The sequence below is a fragment of the Ictidomys tridecemlineatus genome, chromosome 5 (genome assembly GCF_052094955.1).
Source record: "Ictidomys tridecemlineatus isolate mIctTri1 chromosome 5, mIctTri1.hap1, whole genome shotgun sequence".
Lineage (NCBI taxonomy): Eukaryota > Metazoa > Chordata > Mammalia > Rodentia > Sciuridae > Ictidomys > Ictidomys tridecemlineatus.
This window is the reverse complement of record NC_135481.1, coordinates 77,660,168-77,682,248: the sequence shown is the minus strand read 5'-3', so window position 1 is coordinate 77,682,248 and position 22,081 is coordinate 77,660,168. Positions and strand designations below refer to the sequence as shown.

The 22,081-nt window shown below is 30.1% G+C and overlaps 1 protein-coding gene and 1 long non-coding RNA gene across 20 annotated transcripts in view; one reads left to right on the top strand and one right to left on the bottom strand.

The window, feature by feature from the left end:
• Mipol1 (mirror-image polydactyly 1) overlaps positions 1 to 22,081 on the top strand; it is a 328,689-nt gene that overhangs the window by 94,011 nt on the left and 212,597 nt on the right. For all 19 annotated transcript variants that reach the window (XM_040276488.2, XM_040276497.2, XM_040276493.2 and 16 more), the window contains 2 exons: positions 533 to 638; positions 18,682 to 18,811. In XM_040276488.2, coding sequence (XP_040132422.1) covers positions 533 to 638; positions 18,682 to 18,811 — 236 coding nt within the window. The remainder of the gene's footprint in view (positions 1 to 532; positions 639 to 18,681; positions 18,812 to 22,081) is intronic.
• LOC144377839 (uncharacterized) overlaps positions 1 to 22,081 on the bottom strand; it is a 138,274-nt gene that overhangs the window by 25,876 nt on the left and 90,317 nt on the right. The window lies entirely within an intron of this gene.

The window sequence follows — 22,081 nt, the reverse complement described above, 5'->3', positions numbered from 1 at the left end:
TAAAAGGAATATGACAAGGTGGCATTTACAGAGGCAGATTTGTACCAGATATTATGATTATTATCTTAATTAATTTTGTTTCAAAATATTGGAAGTACTAAGAAGCTATAAAACTGAAACATCCATTATTTTATTAGTAGTGGCCCATCTAAACCTTTTGCTTAAACAAAAAATAGGTGAGATTGCTTTTACAGTAATTATTTTTATAATAATATTGTACTTCTTAGTTTTATCTACATACAAATTAAGTATGTAATAGAATATTTTTATAATTATGATTATAGGTAATCATTACTTTATAAAATATCTTTCAAGCTTAATTTTTTACCCTGGAGTTCATAAATTTAGATAATTGAATGTAATATTATATAAAGGCTTAAGAAACAACAAAATTTTACTTTGGGATTAATCATAAATCTAGAAGACATTTTAAAGTGTTTTTATTAGTATATATAATTATATACAACAGTGGTATTCATTTTGAGAGGAAGACATTTTTAGATAAGAATTTATATTTTTAAATGTGTTTTAGCTTCAAGAAAAACTGGCTAAAGAGGATAAAGAACAGAGAAAATTAAAGCTTAAACTGGAACTCCAAGAGAAAGCAGCAGAAGCTAAAATTGCTGAAAAGGCAGCAGGTATAGTAGATGAGTTTTAGCATACAGCCTGATGAATCACATACACGGTTATTATATGATGTGTCTTGGTGAATACTAGCATACTGCCGTATTTGCCAAAGGTGGGAAAGCTCTGTCTTTTTTTTTTTTTTTTTTTTTTTTTTTTTTGGCTGCTTAGAAAATAGGTGGCTTTAACATCCTGGTACTGGTATTAGTGAGAGCTTTACCTGTATTCATACTGATTTGGGCATTAAATGCATTGTTAACACCATGTCAATCCAATCACAAAAAGGTTGTTTGTTTTGTTGGAAGGGCCTGAACAAACAAGGGGAAATAATGATTACCAGTGCCTCTACCTTTCAACCAGCAGTTCAAATACCACTTATTTTTTTAGCTCGTTGAGAGGAAATATTTCCCCTTCGTATGAAGATAATCATATATTCATTACAAAGGAAATCTGCATTTGATTAAAAAAAACTGTTTTGTACAATTAAGACGTTAAAATTTGATTACATAGATAACGATAAGAGATCATGTTTTCCCTGAGATTCAAGTGACAGGTTGCCACAGTTTAATGTTATAAATGACTGCCTTAAATATATTTTTGGAATCTTATCTTTATTCACAGGTCTTTTCAAGGGGAAAATTTTTTTTAACATATCTGTGATATGTTACAGATATAAGCAAATGATTCTCAAGTCTGTGATATTCATTTATGTGTGTCAGTGTGGCTCTTTCCTTCATATTGTTTTCATGTGTTAAGAGAAATTTAATAAAATAGTACATGTTAGCATTCAGTGGCATTTTCACTAATTTAACATTTTTACATCAGTTGCAATGATTTTTTAAAATAACTTATTTTGTGATTAGACTGAGGTTATAAGTATGTTTTATAAGCCACCTATAAAAGAATCTTGGTATCTAAGGTAAGATAAATGATTAATTAGTATAGCCTGTCTTCAAATATTATTTTGGAAAATAGAACTAAACATCATGAAGATATAACCAAGATGACCATGAATAAGTACGCCAGCTGAACACCATCATTGCTTTACTATTAATGTTAAACTGCTATAATGTTTTTGTTTATTTATTGTTGGGGAAATTATGACAGTAATATATTTTAAGGAAAATTAATAGTGTTAAAATGAATAATTCAAGTTTAGAATAATTTAGGAATTTTCTGGGTTTTTATAATCAAATACACCCATATATGTATATACATATTAACTGTTAGGATGGTATTGCATATAGAAAGTATGCTTGTTTAGAGGTATAGACATAAAAATTTAACTTTTCATATATCTTACAGAAGTAATTGGATAATTTTGGGACATTAAGACTTATTGAGAATCATGAGCATAGCATATATCTCCTAGGGTGCTCATTAAGCAGTTAAATCTGTTGTATAATATAGCTAAGCATGCCCTTTAAATATTTATTGATATATTTAAGGTTCCCCTGGATAGAACATTTGAAACATGCATGCATAACATGGAGAAAATTTGATTACCTTATAATTCTTATTAATCACAAAACAATCTGTTTCAAGAGATGTGTCCAAAAGAAAAATGTCAAAACACTGTCATGAAAGTGAGATAAAATAAAAATCCTTCAAAAAGTTTTTTAAAGTATTAATTTTCAATTTGATTTTTGTTTTTTAATGTTTCACTTCTACCTTATTTAAGAAACATACTTGTAACATTAGAGAGGATTATTACTGTTATATCAAATTTTAATAATAGTGAATTGCTTAAAAATCCACTGTTTTGAAACTCTGAAAACTGTAATCCCTTAGTGAGCTCATTTCTAATTATATGCACAGTCTTTTAAAAATATTTTAAAGCCAGGAGCAGTGGCACATGCCTATAGAACCAGTAGCTTAGGAGGTTGAGGCAGAAGGATAGAAAGTTCAAAGCCAGCCTCATCAACTTAGCAAGACCCTTAGCAACTTAGCAATACTCTGTCTCAAAATAAAAAATTTAAAAAAGAGCTGGGAATGTATATATTTATTTATATAATATGATATACATCTTATATAAATGTATAAACTATTTCATTTTGATGAATTCATAAGTGCATTTAATGTAATTTTCTCCATTTCAATCTTTTTTAAAAAATACATTTACTTTTATTTTTTTTAAAGAGAGAGAGAGAAAATTTTAATTTTTTTTTTTTTTTTTTTAGTTATCAGCAGACACAGAATCTTTGTTTGTATGTGGTGCTGAGGATCGAACCCTGGCCGCACGCATGCCAGGCAAGCGCACCACCACTTGAGCCACATCCCCAGCCCATCCATTTCAATCTTTAGGACTATCCCCTTCCCTCTCTTCTTTCTTCTCCCTCTTATCTTCCTCTACCCCAGTGATCTTAAATACACTTATTTTCTATCTGATCAGTACCAAGTGTACTCAAAAAGCAAAACATAATAGAAACAACCATGTTAGTATTTTAAGAGAAAGAGGAATAGTATGGAATTATGATTACATGTTATAAGTTCTGTTTCCTATAACAAATGGTCCACATAAGTATAGGTGTTTTTTCTATCACTACTTTTTTATATTCAAAATAAAAAGTGTATTTGGTAATATATATTATTAGTATACACAATGTCTAAGTAATGTACTTAAGCAAATTATGTTTAAAAACATCAAACTATTCCACAATAAAAGAATTGTAAAAACATCCGAACCAAATATTAAAAATAGCAGCAAACAAAAATGTATGACACTAGAGAATTTTTTTAAATGTTAAAATATGATGGAAAAAGCAGTCATTTTCTTTGAGTATATAAAATAAACATATACACAGTATGTTCACACAGCTTTAGTTATGATTGCAAGAGAATCAGAAACAGTCTAACAATAAGGAAATTGTTAGATTATAGCACATTTATACTGTGAGACTTTCCAAAGAATATTTGATGATATGCAAAAAAGTCTTTATAACTCAATGTTAAATGAAAGCTGTAAGGGAAAAACTATATAAATATAATTTTGTTAAAAGAAACAATATTCATACGTGTCTTATGTAGAATGAGAGAGAAGTTTGAGTGTTATTTTAATGGAGCTATTGGTTCAGTGAATGGTTTCTGTCTTTTTCAGGCTTTGTACAATGAACATGTATTAGATTTAGTTTATTTTTAGAAAAAGTCAATATTACTTTTAAGAAGTGATTTAAAAAAATACTTGCATTCGAATGTTAAAAAAATATCCTATGATAGGTTTGAGACATAATGACCATATAAACCAAAGTTTTATGGAAACCATCTGATATCTATGATCCGGTCTTGCCATTTTACTCATGCAGGTTTTCTGGTCTTTGAGATTTGCTCCGTATTTATCTTTATATCTGTATGTGTATCATGTAACTTATGTATACATTAATCTTGTCTTCCCAACTGGCTGTATAATTTATAAGACTAAGAATCTGATACAGTTAAACCACATAAAAGAAAATGTGTCCAGTTCTCCTTAGGCAGTTTGATGTAAACTGGGAGACCAAAAGCCTTGGATTAGTCCTAGGTTAAAATCAGTTTTAACAGTTAATATTGATTGTATGCCTTTGGGTGGGTTTCTTAACCTCTCTTGACTTTTTCCCATGGTAAAAAAATAATGATAACTTACAGGTTATTTTAAGGATTAAAGACAATGGTAAAATCACCTATTTTATAACTAGTACTCAATATGTTATAGCTTTATTTAATATTGTATAACATTATATTATTTTCATAAATTCTTGAACTTTTGATAATGTCATTGTCAAAATTTATGATATTTTATTCTATTTAGTTTTTATATGAAAAACTATATATATATATGGAATACACACACAGAGCACTAATACATTTTACTAATATGTGAATCCAGAATAAAAGAAATGGCATACAAAGGATTTGGGCTTGTATCCCTATGATAAACCATCATGAAATAATGTTCTTTGTTTCAAATCTTTTGCTTTGTTTTCCTTTGGTTTTTATAGAATATGAACAGTGTCATTCTATATGATTTTATGTGTGTTTGAAACTCAGTTGTATCCTCTATCATGGTTAAATCTCAGATGGTTGACCCTTTTACCTTCCCTTCCTTTTTGTACATCACTGTTATCATCATCATTACCATTGGCACTGATTATTATACACTTCAATATTTTATAAGAACAATGCTTAACTTCTTTACCAGTTGAATAAGAAAGTTTATCTAGAGGCCCTTAGGTACAAGGCACTGCGTTAACCACTGGACATACATCAACAAATAAGACAGATTTCAATCATTTTTTTTTCCCATCACTTCACAATCATATACCATACATGTGTGGGTAGATAGTGGTTAAATTCTCCGACTTTGGATTTAGACCTTTGTTCTAATCTTTTTACCACTTATCATGTATAATAACACCTTCACTAAGCCTTGGTTAAAACCTACTACAGGTGGCTATGACATTTAAGTGAGATAATATTTATGAAGTGCTTAATCCATAGAAGTTACTCAGTAAATTATAGCTGTGGTGATGACAACTTTGTCACCATCATTTTTCTTCAGACTTCTTCATTTAAAGGGGATATAATCAAAGTGTTTCTCATAGTTCTGGAGTTATATAAGAAACTTGTTGCATACTAATTCTATACACATATAACTACCCTATTGTTATTTATATATGGTTTTGTTTTACAAAGAATAAATTTCTGTTTTTTTTAAAGTATATTGATTATTTCAATAAAATGAACCTCAGTATTTTTCTAGGGATAATGAATACCCACTCTTTATTTTCTGTGGTGCTAGGGATCAAAACTCAGGGCCTCAGGCATGCTAAGCAAGCTCTCAACCACTGGGCTACATCCCCTGCTCTTTTATTATTTATTTTGAGACACAGTCTCTAAGTTGTTCAGGCCAGTTTCAAACTTACTATCCTTCTGTCTCTGCCTCCTGAAGTAGCTAGGAATATGGCTGTGTGTCATCTCCCATGTGCCAGTTTTTCATTTTGTCTAATTTTTCATTTTAATCTTATTGAGAAAGTTGGAAAATATGATAAAATTTTAAAATCTCTACAAAATGAAAACATGAAAAATGTAGTCTTGGGAAAAGCAGAATGTATAGCTCATTTCTTCCTATGTGTTGACATTGGAGGGAAAAATTATCTCATTGCGGCCATGTAGGAATTTTAACTTCGTTTTGACTTATTTAGTTATACACATGGATAATATCATTTGAAAATTATTAGCATATATGGTTTTCAAATACTAGGAAAAAATTTAGAGAAATACGTTAGAAACATTGAATATTTGTATTTAAGTGTCCATTCTCACATAAAGTAAGTGATTAAACATTTCAAAATTTATTTTAGTGAAATTGAGTTTAACAATAAGAGATAATATTGTATAGTATGATTTGTAGCCATTAATTTCCTCTTATGTCAGGGATGTGTTTATAACTCTCAAAAATAGCTAATTAAACCTTTCCTTTTTCATAAATAGTCTCAGTTGGCATTGTTTAGTATTTGTTGTCTCTTTTAAGTTTTATTTTTCTGTTGCTTTTACAGTATCCAGATGATATTTAAATTTTGCGTAAAAATATTTAAATAATGTTTTTATGTTATTTTGTGATATTTAAAATATTTATGTTTCTTTAAAAGCCTTATTTTTCTATTTCTTGAAAGCTCACGTTAGAGCCTCTGCTTTATGTTAGTTATTTTTCTTTCTTGCATGTCATCCATTAAAGATTAGCTGTGGAAGGTTGGAGCATGGAGAGATTATGAATGACAGAACAACTCCTGTAGAATAATAATCAGTTTTTGGTATTTAATGCTGTTTGACTTTTGCAGACACATTTCTTATTAACCTTTGGTACAAAGAGAAATCCAGGTTCCTGATATCTCATGGAGAAGATGAATTTGAGATCCTCTTCCAATTAAACTGAAATAAAGCCAATATTGGGTTTTAGCCAAAAGAACTCCTTAGTTCCTAAATCTTGTGTTTATAAGTCAGTCTGTCTGTCGGTCTATCTATCTGTCTACATTTTAGTAATTCAGTGATTATATAATTTGCCTAACTTACTTATACCCAAAATGCAAGCACTTAAACTGCTTTTTCTCTGTAAACAGATTCCTTCCTGTGCATCCAAATTTAGGGAAATAGTAAATTAAAAAATTGTCAATTCCTTCTTATTACAGAGAATGTTAATTTCACTTTGGTAAGGAAGAATTTAATTTTGATTACCCAGAGGATCAGAACAAAGAATCCCTGAAACTTACATCTTAAAATTTCTCTATTTAGGTTCAAATGTAAATCTTTAAAATATAGATATGTAATCTGTCATAATAGCAGATATATTAAAGTTACCATAATTAATTAATATGGAAAATAAGAATTATTGTGTAATAGAAAAGTTCACATTATTACCTTGTAAAAAGTTTGTTACTGTATACCAGATTTCAAACGATATTGACCATATACTAATTACAAGAAGCATAAAAAATAGGATATTTACTTCTTAAGAAATAATTCACATTGGAATCCCATTTTTTTTCATGTATATAATAATGACCATCAATAAAATATGATAACTTATAGGTTATCAATAAAATATGATAGCCTTTCCTCTAATACTTGAATGCCTTAACAGCATTAAGTTATAATGGAACATTAAATCTTTATTTATAGTTATTTTTTAATTCATAAGGAAAAAGCTGTTCTAGAATATGACCAGTAATTTCAGATGAAAACAGAAAGAACTATCTGTATGAAAGAGAGGATGTAGAAATATTGATAGTTAGAATGTTAATTATATTACTGTCTTTGGCTACAGAATTCTGTGGATGCAAATCAGGATATATTTTGACAAGTATCAGCCAAATAATACTTGAGGATAAAATAGGGTCATTTTTTATTCTCTCTCCCAAGAAAAGTGTTTTGTTTTGTTTTGTTTTCTGGGAAAATTGTTTGAAATAAAGTTTTAGTGGACAAGACAATCCATTACATACAGCAGTAACCAACAATTGGAAATATTTTATTAGATATGGCATTTTGGGATTTAACATGATATTTAAGACCATATAAATATCAGATATTTAAGACCATATAAAACTAAATGTTTAACAAACAAATACATAAACAACTTTTCAGAAAGTGATCTTAAAACTTTCACTTTAGGTTCTAAAGAGGAAATGATACTGAGAATGTTTAAGTAGCAATTACTTTTCACTTTTGGTATCAGTTAAAATTTAGATTGTTTATGTAGTAAATAAGTAAAATACTGTTAAATTATATTTCAAAAGCCAAAAGATTATTGATATTGATTTTAATACTTTAAGGATAAACTTATCTCTTTCATACTTTTTAACTTCAATATAAATGTATTAAATTTTAGAATGCTAATACGGAGCATATTTCAAAAAGTGTTTTTATATTATATTTGAGTTATCTATAGTACATACATATATAGAGAGAGACATAGATATACATTACTGAGGGGTTTATTTTAAAATTTTGTGTTTCATATTTTTGCTACTATTTTATATACTTTTCTAATTAATCTTTAACAATTTATGTACTAGTGCTGAATATGAATTTACAGTACCTTTGTAAAGGAAAGTTTGATAGTATATCTCTTAAAATTTTAAATAGTTGACTTATAATGTAGTCAGCACACTTCTAGGAATTTTCTTCCTTAGATATGCATATTTATAAAATAGATTTGTGTTCAGAGATTTCATTACATTAATGTGTACGTACGGAATAGTTGAGGACAGTGTAAAATCCAATATTAGGAACATTTTAGTTGAATAAAATATGGCATGTCCAAATGATAAAAATTTCATGCACTATTTTGTTTCTCTTGAAGAATATTTAACAGTATAGCAATACATTACTTATTTTCAGTATTCACTGAAACTTAAAACTATGTTAAACTATTTGTCTCCTTTAAATTTTTATATGAGCCTCTACTACTTTTTAATCAGAAAAAGTTACTTACAAAATAATGTAAATTTTTGAAAAATTTACTCCAGTTTTAGAAAAACACAATAATCTAACCTATAAAACAAGTTCTAAAGTAAAAAATTGAATTATGCATTGTGGTGCCTAAAGCAAGCATCAGACTACTTGAAGTAGGTTTTGGATAATTTTTACTGGCATGGAGCCTTTACTGTTTCTTTTTAAATTTCCAATCACCAGTTTACACAAAGAAGTAGAAATGGTAACTTTAAGACATTGAAATGCATATAGTACAATGTTTGTGGTTCTGAAATGTCTATGTGGTAATTTAATAAAACACTCATTATTGATATATTTAAAGGAGTCTATTTAACATTGTAATAAATCTCCCCAGAATGGTTACTTTTAAGTATGAAGCTGTAACAGTATCTATTCATACACTTTTATTTCATACATAGATTCTTTCATATATAGGAAAAGGGCAGTCTTTTACAAAACCATTTTTTGTTTTGGAACATGAATTGTATTCAGTGATTATTTGATATGTTTAAATTCCTAATTACTTATTCTTCCCTCTCTTTAATTCAGCATTTTATGTTTATATAACTACCATGAGAATGTTAACAGATTGTTTTATCTGAGAAATATCTTTCAAATATGTTACTTAGAGAATCATGATTCAATGTTTAAACTAGAATGTTTTCAAATATATGGTCTCATTCCTACTATATTTTAAAACTAGTTTGAAAAGTATAGAACATGTAGACTTGGGTTCTACTAAGAAAATATGTACTCTGCTTTGACTCAATAAACTCATACTTTAGTGTGGTTCAGCTTATTCATATTTACTCATGCCCATATTAGAAAACAATTAGCTTACTAAACAAATTTGAGTATTTGGTGGGGGGTGGGGGTAAGGTTGATCCTCTCTGAATCTTTCTCATTTGACTAAGAATTATAGGATATTTGATAACCATGTTTAAAAATGGAGATATCCAAATATTATTGTAAACACCCAATGATTTGTTTTACCTACAATATAAGTATTTTACTTGGTTGGCTTACATAGTAGCTAATAATATTTGTTAATGTAATTTAACTGCTGTGAACCTTTACTGAACAAATATTGAAATTTATTCAAGCCAAAGAAAGAGAATCTCTAATGACTTTTGTTAAAGCTTCTATTTAATAGTTAAGGAGAAAAGTTTGTATGACATACGAGATGCAATTAACAGTAGATTTTACATTTAATAAAAAGAAAGAAGCATGCGTATTTGCTTTATTCATTCCATCATAATTTGCATTAGAGCTGTGGGTGTTTAATGAGCAAATTCCAACTAAAATGCTATATTGATTTTCTAGTGAACTTTGTAATAGTCATCTACCTTGGAAAAGCTCAGTGTTTACAATTAAGTTTTCTTTACTAAAAATGTTTGAGAGTTGCATATTGATTCTTTAAAAGTACTGAATTCTGAAAAGAATCAGTTTTTTATAATAAAAAATTTTTACATGTAACTTAATGTTGAAAATTAACATACAGTGATACTTTAATTTTAAAAAATTTCTTATTCATAAATCATATGACCAAAATATACATGTTTCGTTTATGCAAGTTATCTGGCATTTTTAAATGTAACCTTAGAATACTTAAATGGTACCTTCTTTGAAATATACATATACATGTTTAGATCTTAAGCAGCATTATATATAAAGAAAAAAACTTTTTTCCTGATGACATAGCACCAAATAAGCCCTTCATATAAAATATTTTTACCCTTAAGTACAAAATAACTTATTATAAACCCCAAGACATTATCTTTACCCCTTTCATCAGATGCTGTTGTATGTAAAGTGAAACATAACTTGGATTAAATCTGCTTTATGAAGCTCTGATCACATTTTATAGAAATAGTAGGAAACCTGTTGGTATTTAAAATTTGATAATTATTTATTACTAAAATCTACTAATTTATGTATACCATGACAGAATATTCCAGGTGACATCATATCCATGTTAATTTGTAATGAGATTGTGATTTTTACATCTTATCATCTTACAAATTTTACATATTTATAATTTCGTAAAACTTTCCAAAAAATCATGATACTTTGTATAGATTAGTGTCATTATGGTGTGCAGCATAAAATATACAATGGGTTCTGAATTATTTCTCTTTCAGTTTTTTTATAATTTTTTCATGCCAATGAAAAAGGAGAAACTTTGAACTCAATTTTTTTATATGTGTGGTTCAAAATAATCAAAATCACATTATTTATACACACACACACACACACACACAGTCACATTGTGAGTCTGTGAGAATCCACTTTATTTTATTTACCTATTTGGCCAAGACTTTGTATATTGTCTAATTTAATTTTTCCTAACAATTACCTAGGGTTTGTTTTGTTCTTGGTACCTTGGATTACACTCAAGGGTACTTGACCACTGAGCCACATCCCCAGACATATTTTGTATTTTATATAGAGACAGGGTCTCACTGAGTTACTTAGCACCTCAGTTTTGCTGAGGCTGGCTTTGAACTGGAGATCCTCCTGCCTCAGCCTCCCAAGCTGCTGGGATTACATGCGTGTGCCACCATGCCCAGTTTACACATTGTTTTATTATATCCATTTTATATATCTGCACTGCAACTAAAATAATTGAAGAAATTTACAAAAACATGGTGCTGAAATTTAGTATCTTGCTTAGAGCTAAATAAAAATCCATATTCTTCTATATACTATGCTGTTTTCCATACCAGATTTTTTTTCCCCTTAGCTACTATGATTGTCTTCCCTGGAAGAAGATTGCATAGAATTAGAATGGAAAAGTTTAATTCATTTTTGGCTATTACATTGTGGACAGAAATGCATTTTAAAACAGCATGATGAATTAATAAGATGGTAGCATACTAATATAGCCACAGGCAGCCAAATAACAGTAATGATGATCCCTTTAAATAATTAAAGATAGAAGTAGTATGAACATTGTGCCAAGAAGTACTGTTTCTTCCAAAAACTATTTATAAGAATTTCTTGATTAAACTTACCTAAATTGTTGGTTAAAATAATTTGATTTTATATAGGTGAATATTCAGTTATTTCAGTGTAGTTTGTCATATATTTTGTTTATCCATTCATATGCTAATAGAAATTTGAATTATTTCCAGATTTTGATTATTAGCTTGTGTTGTTTGTGTTATTTTTTGTATGAACATATGCTTTAATTTCTCTTGGTAAGTACCTATGAGTGGAATAGCTGAATTTTATGGTAGGAATATTTTTAACTCTAAAACAGGTAATCTGACAAATTATGTTTGTACTATCTTAGATTTTCACCAGCAGTATGTGAGAGTTCCGTTGTTCTCCATTCTTATTTACAGTTGTTATGGTCAGTCTATAAGTTTAGCCATTAAATAAATAGGTAGTTATCTCATTGTAGTTTTAATTTGCATTTTTCTAATGACTAAAAATATTGAGCACCTCTTCATTTGCTTATTTACCATCTGTATATCTTCTTTGATAATGTGTCTCTTCAAGTCTTTTGCCCATTATTTAATTGAGTGGTTCTTTTATTACTGAGTTTTGAGAGTTTTAAAAATTATGTTCTGGATGCACAACCTTTATGTATCTGATATTATAATAAATATCTGATAAAGGAAGCACGTCCAAAACAGAATTTTTAAAACTCTCAAGTCAAATTTTTTCCAGTTTATTGCTTGTCTTTATTTCCTTATCATTTTCTTCAGAAGAGCAGAAATTTTTAATGAATTAAATTTTAGTCTAATTTATCACCTTTTAAAAAAAATGGATGATTCTTTGTTTTTGTAGTGAAGATCTTTGCCTACCTAAAGTCACAGAAGTTGGTTTCGGTTTATTTTCCTTTCTATTAAAAAATATTTTTTTTTACTCATGCATAATACTTATACATTACAGTATGTTTCATTATGACTTGTTCGTACATGCCTGAAACACCATAACTTAGTCATTTTCGCTCTCTAGTATTTTTCCTTATTTTCCCTTTGCCTTTTTCCTGATCCTCTTTTTCTTTCCTGGTTGTCTTTTCTAGTTTCTTCAGATGTGATCTTAGGTGATGATTTGAGATCTTTCTAATGTACACATTTAGTGATATAAAATTCTTTCTAGTCACTGGGCATGGTGGTGCATTCCTATAATCCAGTAGCTTAGGAGGTTGACACAGAAGAATCACAAGTTCAGAACCAACATCAGTAATTTAGGGAGACCCTAAGCAATTTAGTGAGACTCTGTCTCAAAATTTAAAAAATTTAAAGGGCTGGGCATGTGGCTCTATGGTTAAGCACCCATGGGTTCAATCCCTGATTTTAAAAAAAAAAGAAAGAAAAAGAAAAAGAAATTCTCTCTAGGCAATACTTTCACTTTCTCATAGATTTTTGTTAAGCAGAATTTTCTTTTTTCTTTTTTTCAGTTAAAATTCTTCTAATTTCTCATAAGAATTCCTCTTTTCTTCCATGGAGTAGTTAGAAATATGTTATTTAATATCCAAATATTTGTAGATTTGTTATTATTTTCAATTTTATTTCTACTAATTCCTATATGGTCAAAAATATACTTTGTATGATTTTAGTTCTTTTGCAATTTTTAAGGTTTAATTCATGGTGAAGCATTTTATTAATGTCATTTAACTCTTCCTGGTTGATAATACTGTTCATTTCTTATATTGTTATGGATTTTCTTTTTGGAGGGGGTGGTTACTGGGGATTGAACTCCGGGAATCTCAACCACTGAGCCACATCCCCAGCCCTATTTTGTATTTTATTTAGAGACAGGGTCTCACTGAGTTGCCTAGTGCCTGGCTTTGAATTCGCAATCCTTTTTCAGCCTACTGAGCCTGGGATTACAGGCTTGTGCCACTGCGCCTGGCTTGTTGCAGATTTTCTTTCTACTCTGTTACAGAGTGTGTTGATGTCTTCAACTGTAATAATAGATTTGTCTTATTCTTTCAGATCAGTCAATTTTTGTTTCATGTGTGTATTCACATTTAGAATTGTCATATCTTTGATGAAACGGTTCTCTTATCAATCATTAATACCACTCTTTATTCCTTGTAATTTTCTTTTCTCTAAATTTATTTTGATATTAATTTAGTCATGCCAGCTTTATTTTTATTTTACATGATTTAACTTCATTTTTTAAAAAAATCTACTTGTATAATATTGTACTTAAAGTGAGTTTCTTATATATACATAATTGATCTTCCTTTTAAAATCCAATCTGATAATCTCTCTTTGTCTAGTTGACTGATGTTTGGATTTAGGGCTATCATTTTATTTGCTTTCCTTTTTTCCCCCTCTGTTTTCCCTTTCATGTCTTCTTTGGGGTATATTTGACTCTGTTTTAGTATTCCATTTCAGTTTCTCAATTTTATTTTAATTAGTATATCCTTGTATATATATTTGAGTATTGTAGGAAATATTAAATACAGTCAACTCTCATTACTCATGACTTCCATGAATAATTTGTGAATAAATAACATTTCAGTTTATTTAAAATTACTGTTTTACCATTTCAATTGATAGGTTGAAAACTTATCCAAATAAGGGACTTTACTTTCCTCTGTTTCTGCTCATTTCTTATATATTACATTTGCATACACTGAAAATCCCATGAGTGCTAATGTTTTTTATTTCAGCCAGCTAACATTTCAATTATATTGAGACTAGTTTATTATATTTACCCAGATATTTACTATGTCTTTTGTTTACCTTCATTCCTCATGTTCAGAGTTTCCTTTTAGTATCATTTCTTTTCTGCCTGGAGAATGTCCTTTACCAGTTATTTTAGGGCAGACCTGCTTATTTCTTTAGTTTTCCTTAACTGAGGCTCAATTCCCCCCAACCCCACCCCTACCACCCGCAGTTTGTGAAGTATTCTTTTTAATGAAATACACAATTTTAAGTGAATCGTTCTTTAAATACCTTTAAAATGCATTGCCATTTCTCTATTTTGCTATCATAGTTTCTAATGGGAAATCTGTGGTCTTTGGAACTGTTGTCCCATAAATCATGCTAATCATGTTTTTTTTTTTCCATCTCGCTGCTTTCATCATTTATCCTTTGTCTTTAATTTTTAGCAGTATGATTATTTTACATGAGAGTGTGGATTGTTTGTCCTGTTTGGGATTCATTTAGCTGCTTTCTCCTATAGGCTTATGTCTTTGACAAACTGGGAATTGTTCAGCACTTATTTCTTCAGTTTAAAAAATTAATTTTTAGAAAATTTTTACTACTACACTCCTCTCCTTCAGAGATGGTATGACCTTTGCTGTCCTATAGTTTTCTGAGGCTATGCTTATTTATTTTCAGTCTTTTTATTTTTTTTCTTTTGTGATTCAGATCAGATCATTTCTATTACTTTATCTTCAAGTTCATTGACTTTTTCTGTCTCCCTTCTGCTATTTAAGGTCACTAAATAAGTTTTTGATTTTGATTGTTTTATGATTTTTTTTTAGTCCTAAAATTTTTCATTTGGCTCTTTTTTATTTCTTTGTGTTTTATCTTTAATTTCATGTTGTTGATGTCATGGTTATTTCATAGTTATTTATTGCCTTTAGAGTATTTACAATGGTCTGCTTATTTATTGCATTTTTAGAAATGGAATAAAGTCTTTGTGAGATAATTCTAATTTCTTTGTCATTTTGATATCAGCAAAATGACATTTTGGTGTCTTTTCTCATACAACTTGAGATTTTGTGGGTTTCTTGTTGTTTTGTTTTGGGGGGTGGTTGTTATTTGGTTTTGGTTTTGTATTTCAAATACTTTTTTATTCAATCCTAGACACTATGAATATTATCTAGGTCTTATTTATATCCTGTTGATGTTTTAGCATAGGATTGATGTAGTTAGATTCAGGCCTCTTGCCTCTGTGAGCTGTAGTTAGTTCCAAAGTCAGTTCCAATTTGTCCTTTGTGTTCTTGGTCAGGGTTTCCTCTAGAACCTGGGGCTTCTGTTCACTATTTAATTTCTCAGGTTCTTTGATATTCTGATAAAGATCAAGCATGTGTAGGGGAGGTTCTTATGCAGCTCCTATAGTGTTGCTTTCCTCAGATACTTTCTCCCCATTCTCTCCTTGAATTTCTGGATTTTTGAGTCTCCACATTTTTTATCATCTGGCATTAACCTCTAACTTTGTAATTGCTTCACAGTGGGAGTAGAAGAGAGAGAAATACCAATTGTTATCCTCTCCGGGGTCCACTAAATGGAGAGGAAAGTTAGCTTCTTTTCCTCTAGAACTTTGGCTCCCATATAGCACTTTTTCTGTTAGTGATGCCTCCCAGTGAGATTGCCTAAGGGCTGAAGCATTCAGAATTGGAGAATACAAAAGTAAAAAGCAACAGATTGTCCCAGTTTTTCTGAGTTCTTGGACTTTTCCTGCAGCCAAAACTATAGAGTTTTCCTGAAATTTTTGTGTACCAGTTCAGGTTAGGGGATACTAGAGAAAAATCATGGTTATTTCAGTGTGGTTGGAATTCTAGTATTCTTTCTTGGGCAAATAACTGTGCCATGTACTCTGTTAAGATTTTATAGTTATGTTCATTTGGAGAGAAAGTTAAGCATATGTTTACTGCATGTTGTGTAGAACTACAGCTGGATTTTAGATCTAGTTCCTTGCATATCAGGTGAATTTTTTGTTTGTTTATTTGTTTTGGCCTTGGAATCCCTATGGCAGTAGTGAGGAATAGATTGTTTAATCCCAGAATTTTATGACAATTATTGAGGAGTGGCTTAGTAGTTCAGCTGTTTTGATATTTTTCCCTTCTCTCTAAATTTCAGTACTTTCTGAACACTTAGGATTTATTGTCATACTCTTTTGATTTGAATTGAACCCATTTTCTTTTTATCTTTTTCATTTCTATTGCCATTGCCTTAGTTCAGGATTTCTTTATTTCTCATCTGGACTGGTACAAAAAATATTAGATTAAGGCATATGTACATTCCAACCTGCTATTTTCCTCCTACCCCCACATTTATATGTACAAGCAGTATTCTAATCTCTAGAAGTTTGCTTCTAAAACACAGATCTGATAAGACTGTTCTTATTCTGGAATTCCTTTTAGTATATATAGTATCCAAATTCTACATTGGTATGTATATTTATTTCCAAGTAATTTAAAGTTCCAGGGAAAGGATCGTTTATGGGAGTTGCTGAAGTGAATTCTTATTTAGATAACCACTGTAGCCTCTTTATTTCCACCCTTGCCCAATTATTTCTCATCTAGAAGTCAGAATATTCCCATTCAGCCATAAATGTGATGTTCTCATTTCCTTGTTCAGAACCGTATAATAACTACTTGCATGCTTCGATGATACATACAATCTTTATTGCAGCTTTTGAGACCCAGTATGATCTCCCAGAAACTGTCACTTCCACTTCTTGTGCTTCAGCCAAAAATTCCAAGGCCTTGCATAGTTAATTCTCTTTCCTAGTCTACTTTCTTACCTACTTACATATAGAGAGAAAGGGAGAAGAACACCTTCTTATGTGTGTGTTAATATGTGAGTATATATGTACATACACATTTTTTATTTGAATGTGCTGAAATGTCACTTATTTAAAGAAGTCTTTCAAAAATAATCTGCTCTGTACCCTATCTACCAAATCACTCAGTTCTTTCCTGAAGCCTTATTTACCAAAGCCTTTACTACTACCTGTTCTATCTACTTATGTATCTAACTTTCTATTTTTTCTGTTTTCTGTCTCCCTGAAATAAAATGTGGAAGTCGTAAAGACTTATTAAATGGCTACTATATTCATTGCCCTTAAAACTAAATGGATGATTGACATAGAAGTTTGATAAACATTTGATGAATGAATGTATATAATTTTCTTCCTTTAGACTCAGCCCTTGGAAAGTGGGTTTTGACTTTTGCTTTGACATTATGTATTACGTTTTACACTTGTATTCTTTCATAATCTACCATGAAAAAGATATAATTGATTTATTCTCAGGATTTTTACCACTTAAAATTTAAATAGTATAACTATTTTGATCAACTGTGTATTAATCTATAAGAAGTCTTTAGTATGAATCCAGTGTTTTATATAATAAAAGAATATGTCAAGCAATTTTTCCACGCTTATTTTGTGGTTTAACAATATATATATATAAAATTTGGTTTGGTGATCCAAGTATTTGAGATCTTCTTGTGTAACATTACAGTGGTATTTTTGAAATTATCTAAAGTCTGAAGTATATCAACAATAGAAATTATGCTTCAGAAATAACAATTTCAGATAACATCGAAGCTCTCCACATAAGAGCTATACAAATCTAAGAGACTCTATTTATTTTGTCACCTATGTCGTACCCCTTGCTCTGTGCAGATAAGTTGTGCCAAACCAGTATAACTCTGCCCCTTTTGGTTCTTCCTTGATTTATTTCTTTTCTTTTTCTTGTATCTTCCCACTGAGATAGCGCCTCCTTTAAATTTGGATAATGCTCATTTTTTTTTCTAGCTCTCTATGCAAAAATAGTAGGTAGAATTGTTTTATTTTGCAGCTTGCTATTTTGGCAACATTTTGATTTTGAGGTTGGCCATCTATCCATAGTTATGTTATTTTAAATAATGGGTAGTGTTCCATTCTGAATTTATAGTGTTTTATTTATTCCCACTCATGTTGACAGATATTTGGTTTATTTCTGTGTCTTTCTTACTATAAACAATGCTGCAGTATTTTTGTACACGTTTTTTCTTTTGCAAAAAATTCTCCAGACTATATTTCAAAACACGGGTATTTTCTAGATTACACAGTGAGCTTAACTTTAATAACTATTGCCCAATTGCTCTTAATACAGTTGTAGAAATATATATATGCATTCATACAGTGTACATGAGGATTTTCTTTGTTTCAGAAGGTCACAACATTTATTCTTGGACCATTTAATGTTTGCTTCTTTGTTGGGTGTGAAATGGTATCACAGTTTGGCAATAGCTATTAAAAGTAACATTTTCTCATATGATTAGTTGATGCTAACTTGATTTCATAACCTAAATGTTCCTTAAAATGATGGAATTATATATTTTATTTTTGGTAGATGTAACCTTTTTCATTTGTTTTCTCTGATTGATTGTGAGTAATCTATTTTGGTAGCTCTGGTTGAAGAAGTGTATTTTGCACAGAGGGAACGAGATGAAGCTGTTATGTCTAGGCTGAAATTAGCCATTGAGGAGAGAGATGAAGCAATCACACGAGCCAAGCATTTGGAAATATCTCTAAAAGCGTATGTATACATTTAAAATCATATATGATATTAGGAACATTTATAAAATGTGTGTATTATGTGGTGATTACCTATTCAACTTATTGCTTATAATTATTGTTACATTAAAATATTGCATGTCCCCACAATCTTTTCTAAAACCTTTGGCATGCTAGATTTGCCTGCCAGGGTGAGAAGTTTTTTGTTTTTTTTTTAAATTGAAGTATATATTACTCTCAATACAGTCACTTTACTACTTCTTAGTTCTCTTGTCAATGTCCTTACCCTGCTTTCCTATTTGACTCCTTATTTTTTTCTCATTATCTCTTATTATTATCACTTTCTTGATAATATTATTTCTTAATAATATTATTTTATTTAGCTGCATCTTTCACTTCTCTCTGCTTAATATACCTATTCCTTTACTCCATTACTTTTTACCTTTGTTATTTTAGCTGTGACTTTTAAACTTTAGTAATACTTGGAATAGGGTAGAGCCTAAGGGTTTATAATTTTTACAACCCAGGTGAATTAAGTAGGTAAATAATGGATGACACTTAGAAAGATAATATCCTAGAATAAGTACTTATCAAATTTTATTGTACAATCTGATATCTTGGAGGATTGTACTAGAGTGCACATTCTGATTCACACAGTCTGGGATGGGACTTGAGGTATTACCAGATGGTACAAATGATACTAGTCTAAGGAAAGTGCTTCTAGAAGTATGTTACCTGTAAAGTTAGATAAAATATAGTAATCTAATATTTAATGATGATCAAGGAATACACCTATGTCATGTTTATTTTGTTCATTATTATACTAGTCTCAGGAAGATCAGTAAAGTGCTAATTAAAACATGGCACATTAGGTAGACAAAAATTAACAATGAAAATGTTCACAGGTTGTGGTTAGTAATTTTTCTTTGCTTTTTTTTTGATTAATGACTTCATTTTTTTAAAGATTGATAGAGACTCTTCATAAACATTAAATTCATTGAAAAATGCAAACAAAAGTTACTTAAATTTCACACTTTCTGCTCCCAAATAACCATCTTTTAAAATTTTTAAATTTTACTTTTTAATTGGCACATAATAATTACACATTTTTTTTCTTTTTTTTTAATTGTTGGTCATTCAAAACATTACATAGTTCTTAATACATCATATTTCACAGTTTGATTCAAGTAATTACACATATTTATGGAATACTATATGATATTTCAACACATATACAGAATGCACCAATCAAATCAAGATAATTAGCATTTCCACCTCCTTATCATTTCTTTTCGTTTGGAGGTTTCAAACTCCTCTCTTCTAGTTCTTCACAGAGTATATAATATGTTATGGTGAACTATAATCACCCTACTATGCTGTAGAACATTATAATTATTTTCTTCTTTCTAACAGTATTTTGGTACTATTATCCGAACTTCCTCTATCCAGCATTCCCACTACATAATCAGTATTCCACTCCTTCTTTGAGATCAACATTTTAGCTTTCACATTTGAGTAAGAATATATAGTATGTGTCTTTTAGTACCTGACTTATTTCACTTAATGTTCTCCAGTTCCATCCATTTTGCCACAAATGATGGTGGCATTCCTTTCTTTTTTCTTTCTTCCTTTCCTCCTCAACTTTCTTTTCCTTTTCTCACTTCTCCTTTTCTTTCCCATCCCTCTATCCCTCCCTTTCTTCCTCCTTTTCCATATCTCTTTCTCTGCTAGAGTTTGCATCTTGAATGTCTCCCAAAGACCCACATGCTAAAGGCTAACCTGTGGTACTATTAGGAGATGGTGGAACTTTTAATGTGGGCCTTATGTAGTAAGTTAGGTCACTGTGGAGGTACCCTTGAAAAGGATATTGGGACCCAGCCCCTTCTTCTCTCTTTGCTCCCAGCCACCCTAAGGTGAACAGATTCCTCCATCTCTTCTTCCCCACCATGAAGTATTGTCTACAGACCCAAAGACAGTAGGGTCAAGTGGCCATAAACTGAAACCTTGAGCCAAAATCACCCTTTATTAATTGAGTCACAGATATTTGGTCATGGTAACAGGAAGCTGACAAGCTGGATGATATACCATTGTATAAAAAGACCACATTATTCATTCATCTGCTCATGGACACTTTGGTTAATTCCATATTTTCACTATTGTGAAAAATTCAGCAGTAAGCATGGGAACGCAGGTATCTTTTGGTATGTTGATTTCATTCACTACATGCTGTTTTATTTGAGAGCAAGTGTAGTGTACAGGTTAAGAGGATAGATTCTAGACCCATAATCTGTCTTTGCATTTTGGCTTTGCTGCTTCCTAGCTGTATACAAATTACTTAGAGTGAATGGGAGTCAGTTGTTGTTGCTGTTTTTAATCTAAATGAATAAAATAAGGCCCAACTTACACAAGTTCTTCTGAGGACTATATGACTTAGTAAATATCTAAAAGTACCTGGCTCATTTCAAGGGCTGTGTACTTGAATATAAGAATAATAGTCAAAGAGAACCTGAAGAAAACTGAATTATAGAATGTGTTCTCTCAATAAGAAACATTAATCCCTTTAAAAAATTCTAGTTTTAGGACAGGAGACTGAAAAATATTAAAATATTAAGACATCAAAATTTTTGTGTGCAATATGTCAAATTTAAACAGTATTATTTAACTCTCAGATATGAAATAAAGAATTGCATTTTAAACTCTCCCACTTTTTCTTTTTATTAATATTTTTAAAAAATGTTTGTAAAAGTTATATTTAGTTTTACATTTAAAGGGTCCCTTGTTGTTTAATTGTAATTTAGTATTTAAGAGGATTGAATAATCATTACTGAAACTTTGATCATAGATGGCATTTAAAAATATATGTTCATTTTTTAGTTGTAGTCGGACACAATACTTCTATTTTATTTATTTATTTTATGTGGTGCTAGAGATTGAACCCAGGGCCTCACATGTGCAAGGCAAATGCTCTACTTCTGAGCCACAACCGCAGCCCATATATGGCATTTTTATACCTGGGTTCTTTATTGTAGGGAACCCCTGGGTTACTGAATTTCATTTTCAATTTTTTTTTTGAGAGAGAGAGAGAGAAAAAATTTTTTTAAATATTTATTTTTTTAGTTTTCGGTGGACACAACATCTTTATTTTATTTTTATGTGGTGCTGAGGATCTAACCCAGCGCCCCACGCATTCCAGGTGAGCACGTTACCGCTTGAGCCACATCCTTAGCCCTCAAATATTTTTTTCCTTTGCATTTCACTCTGTTATTTTAACATTTTCTCTGTGAACTTTATG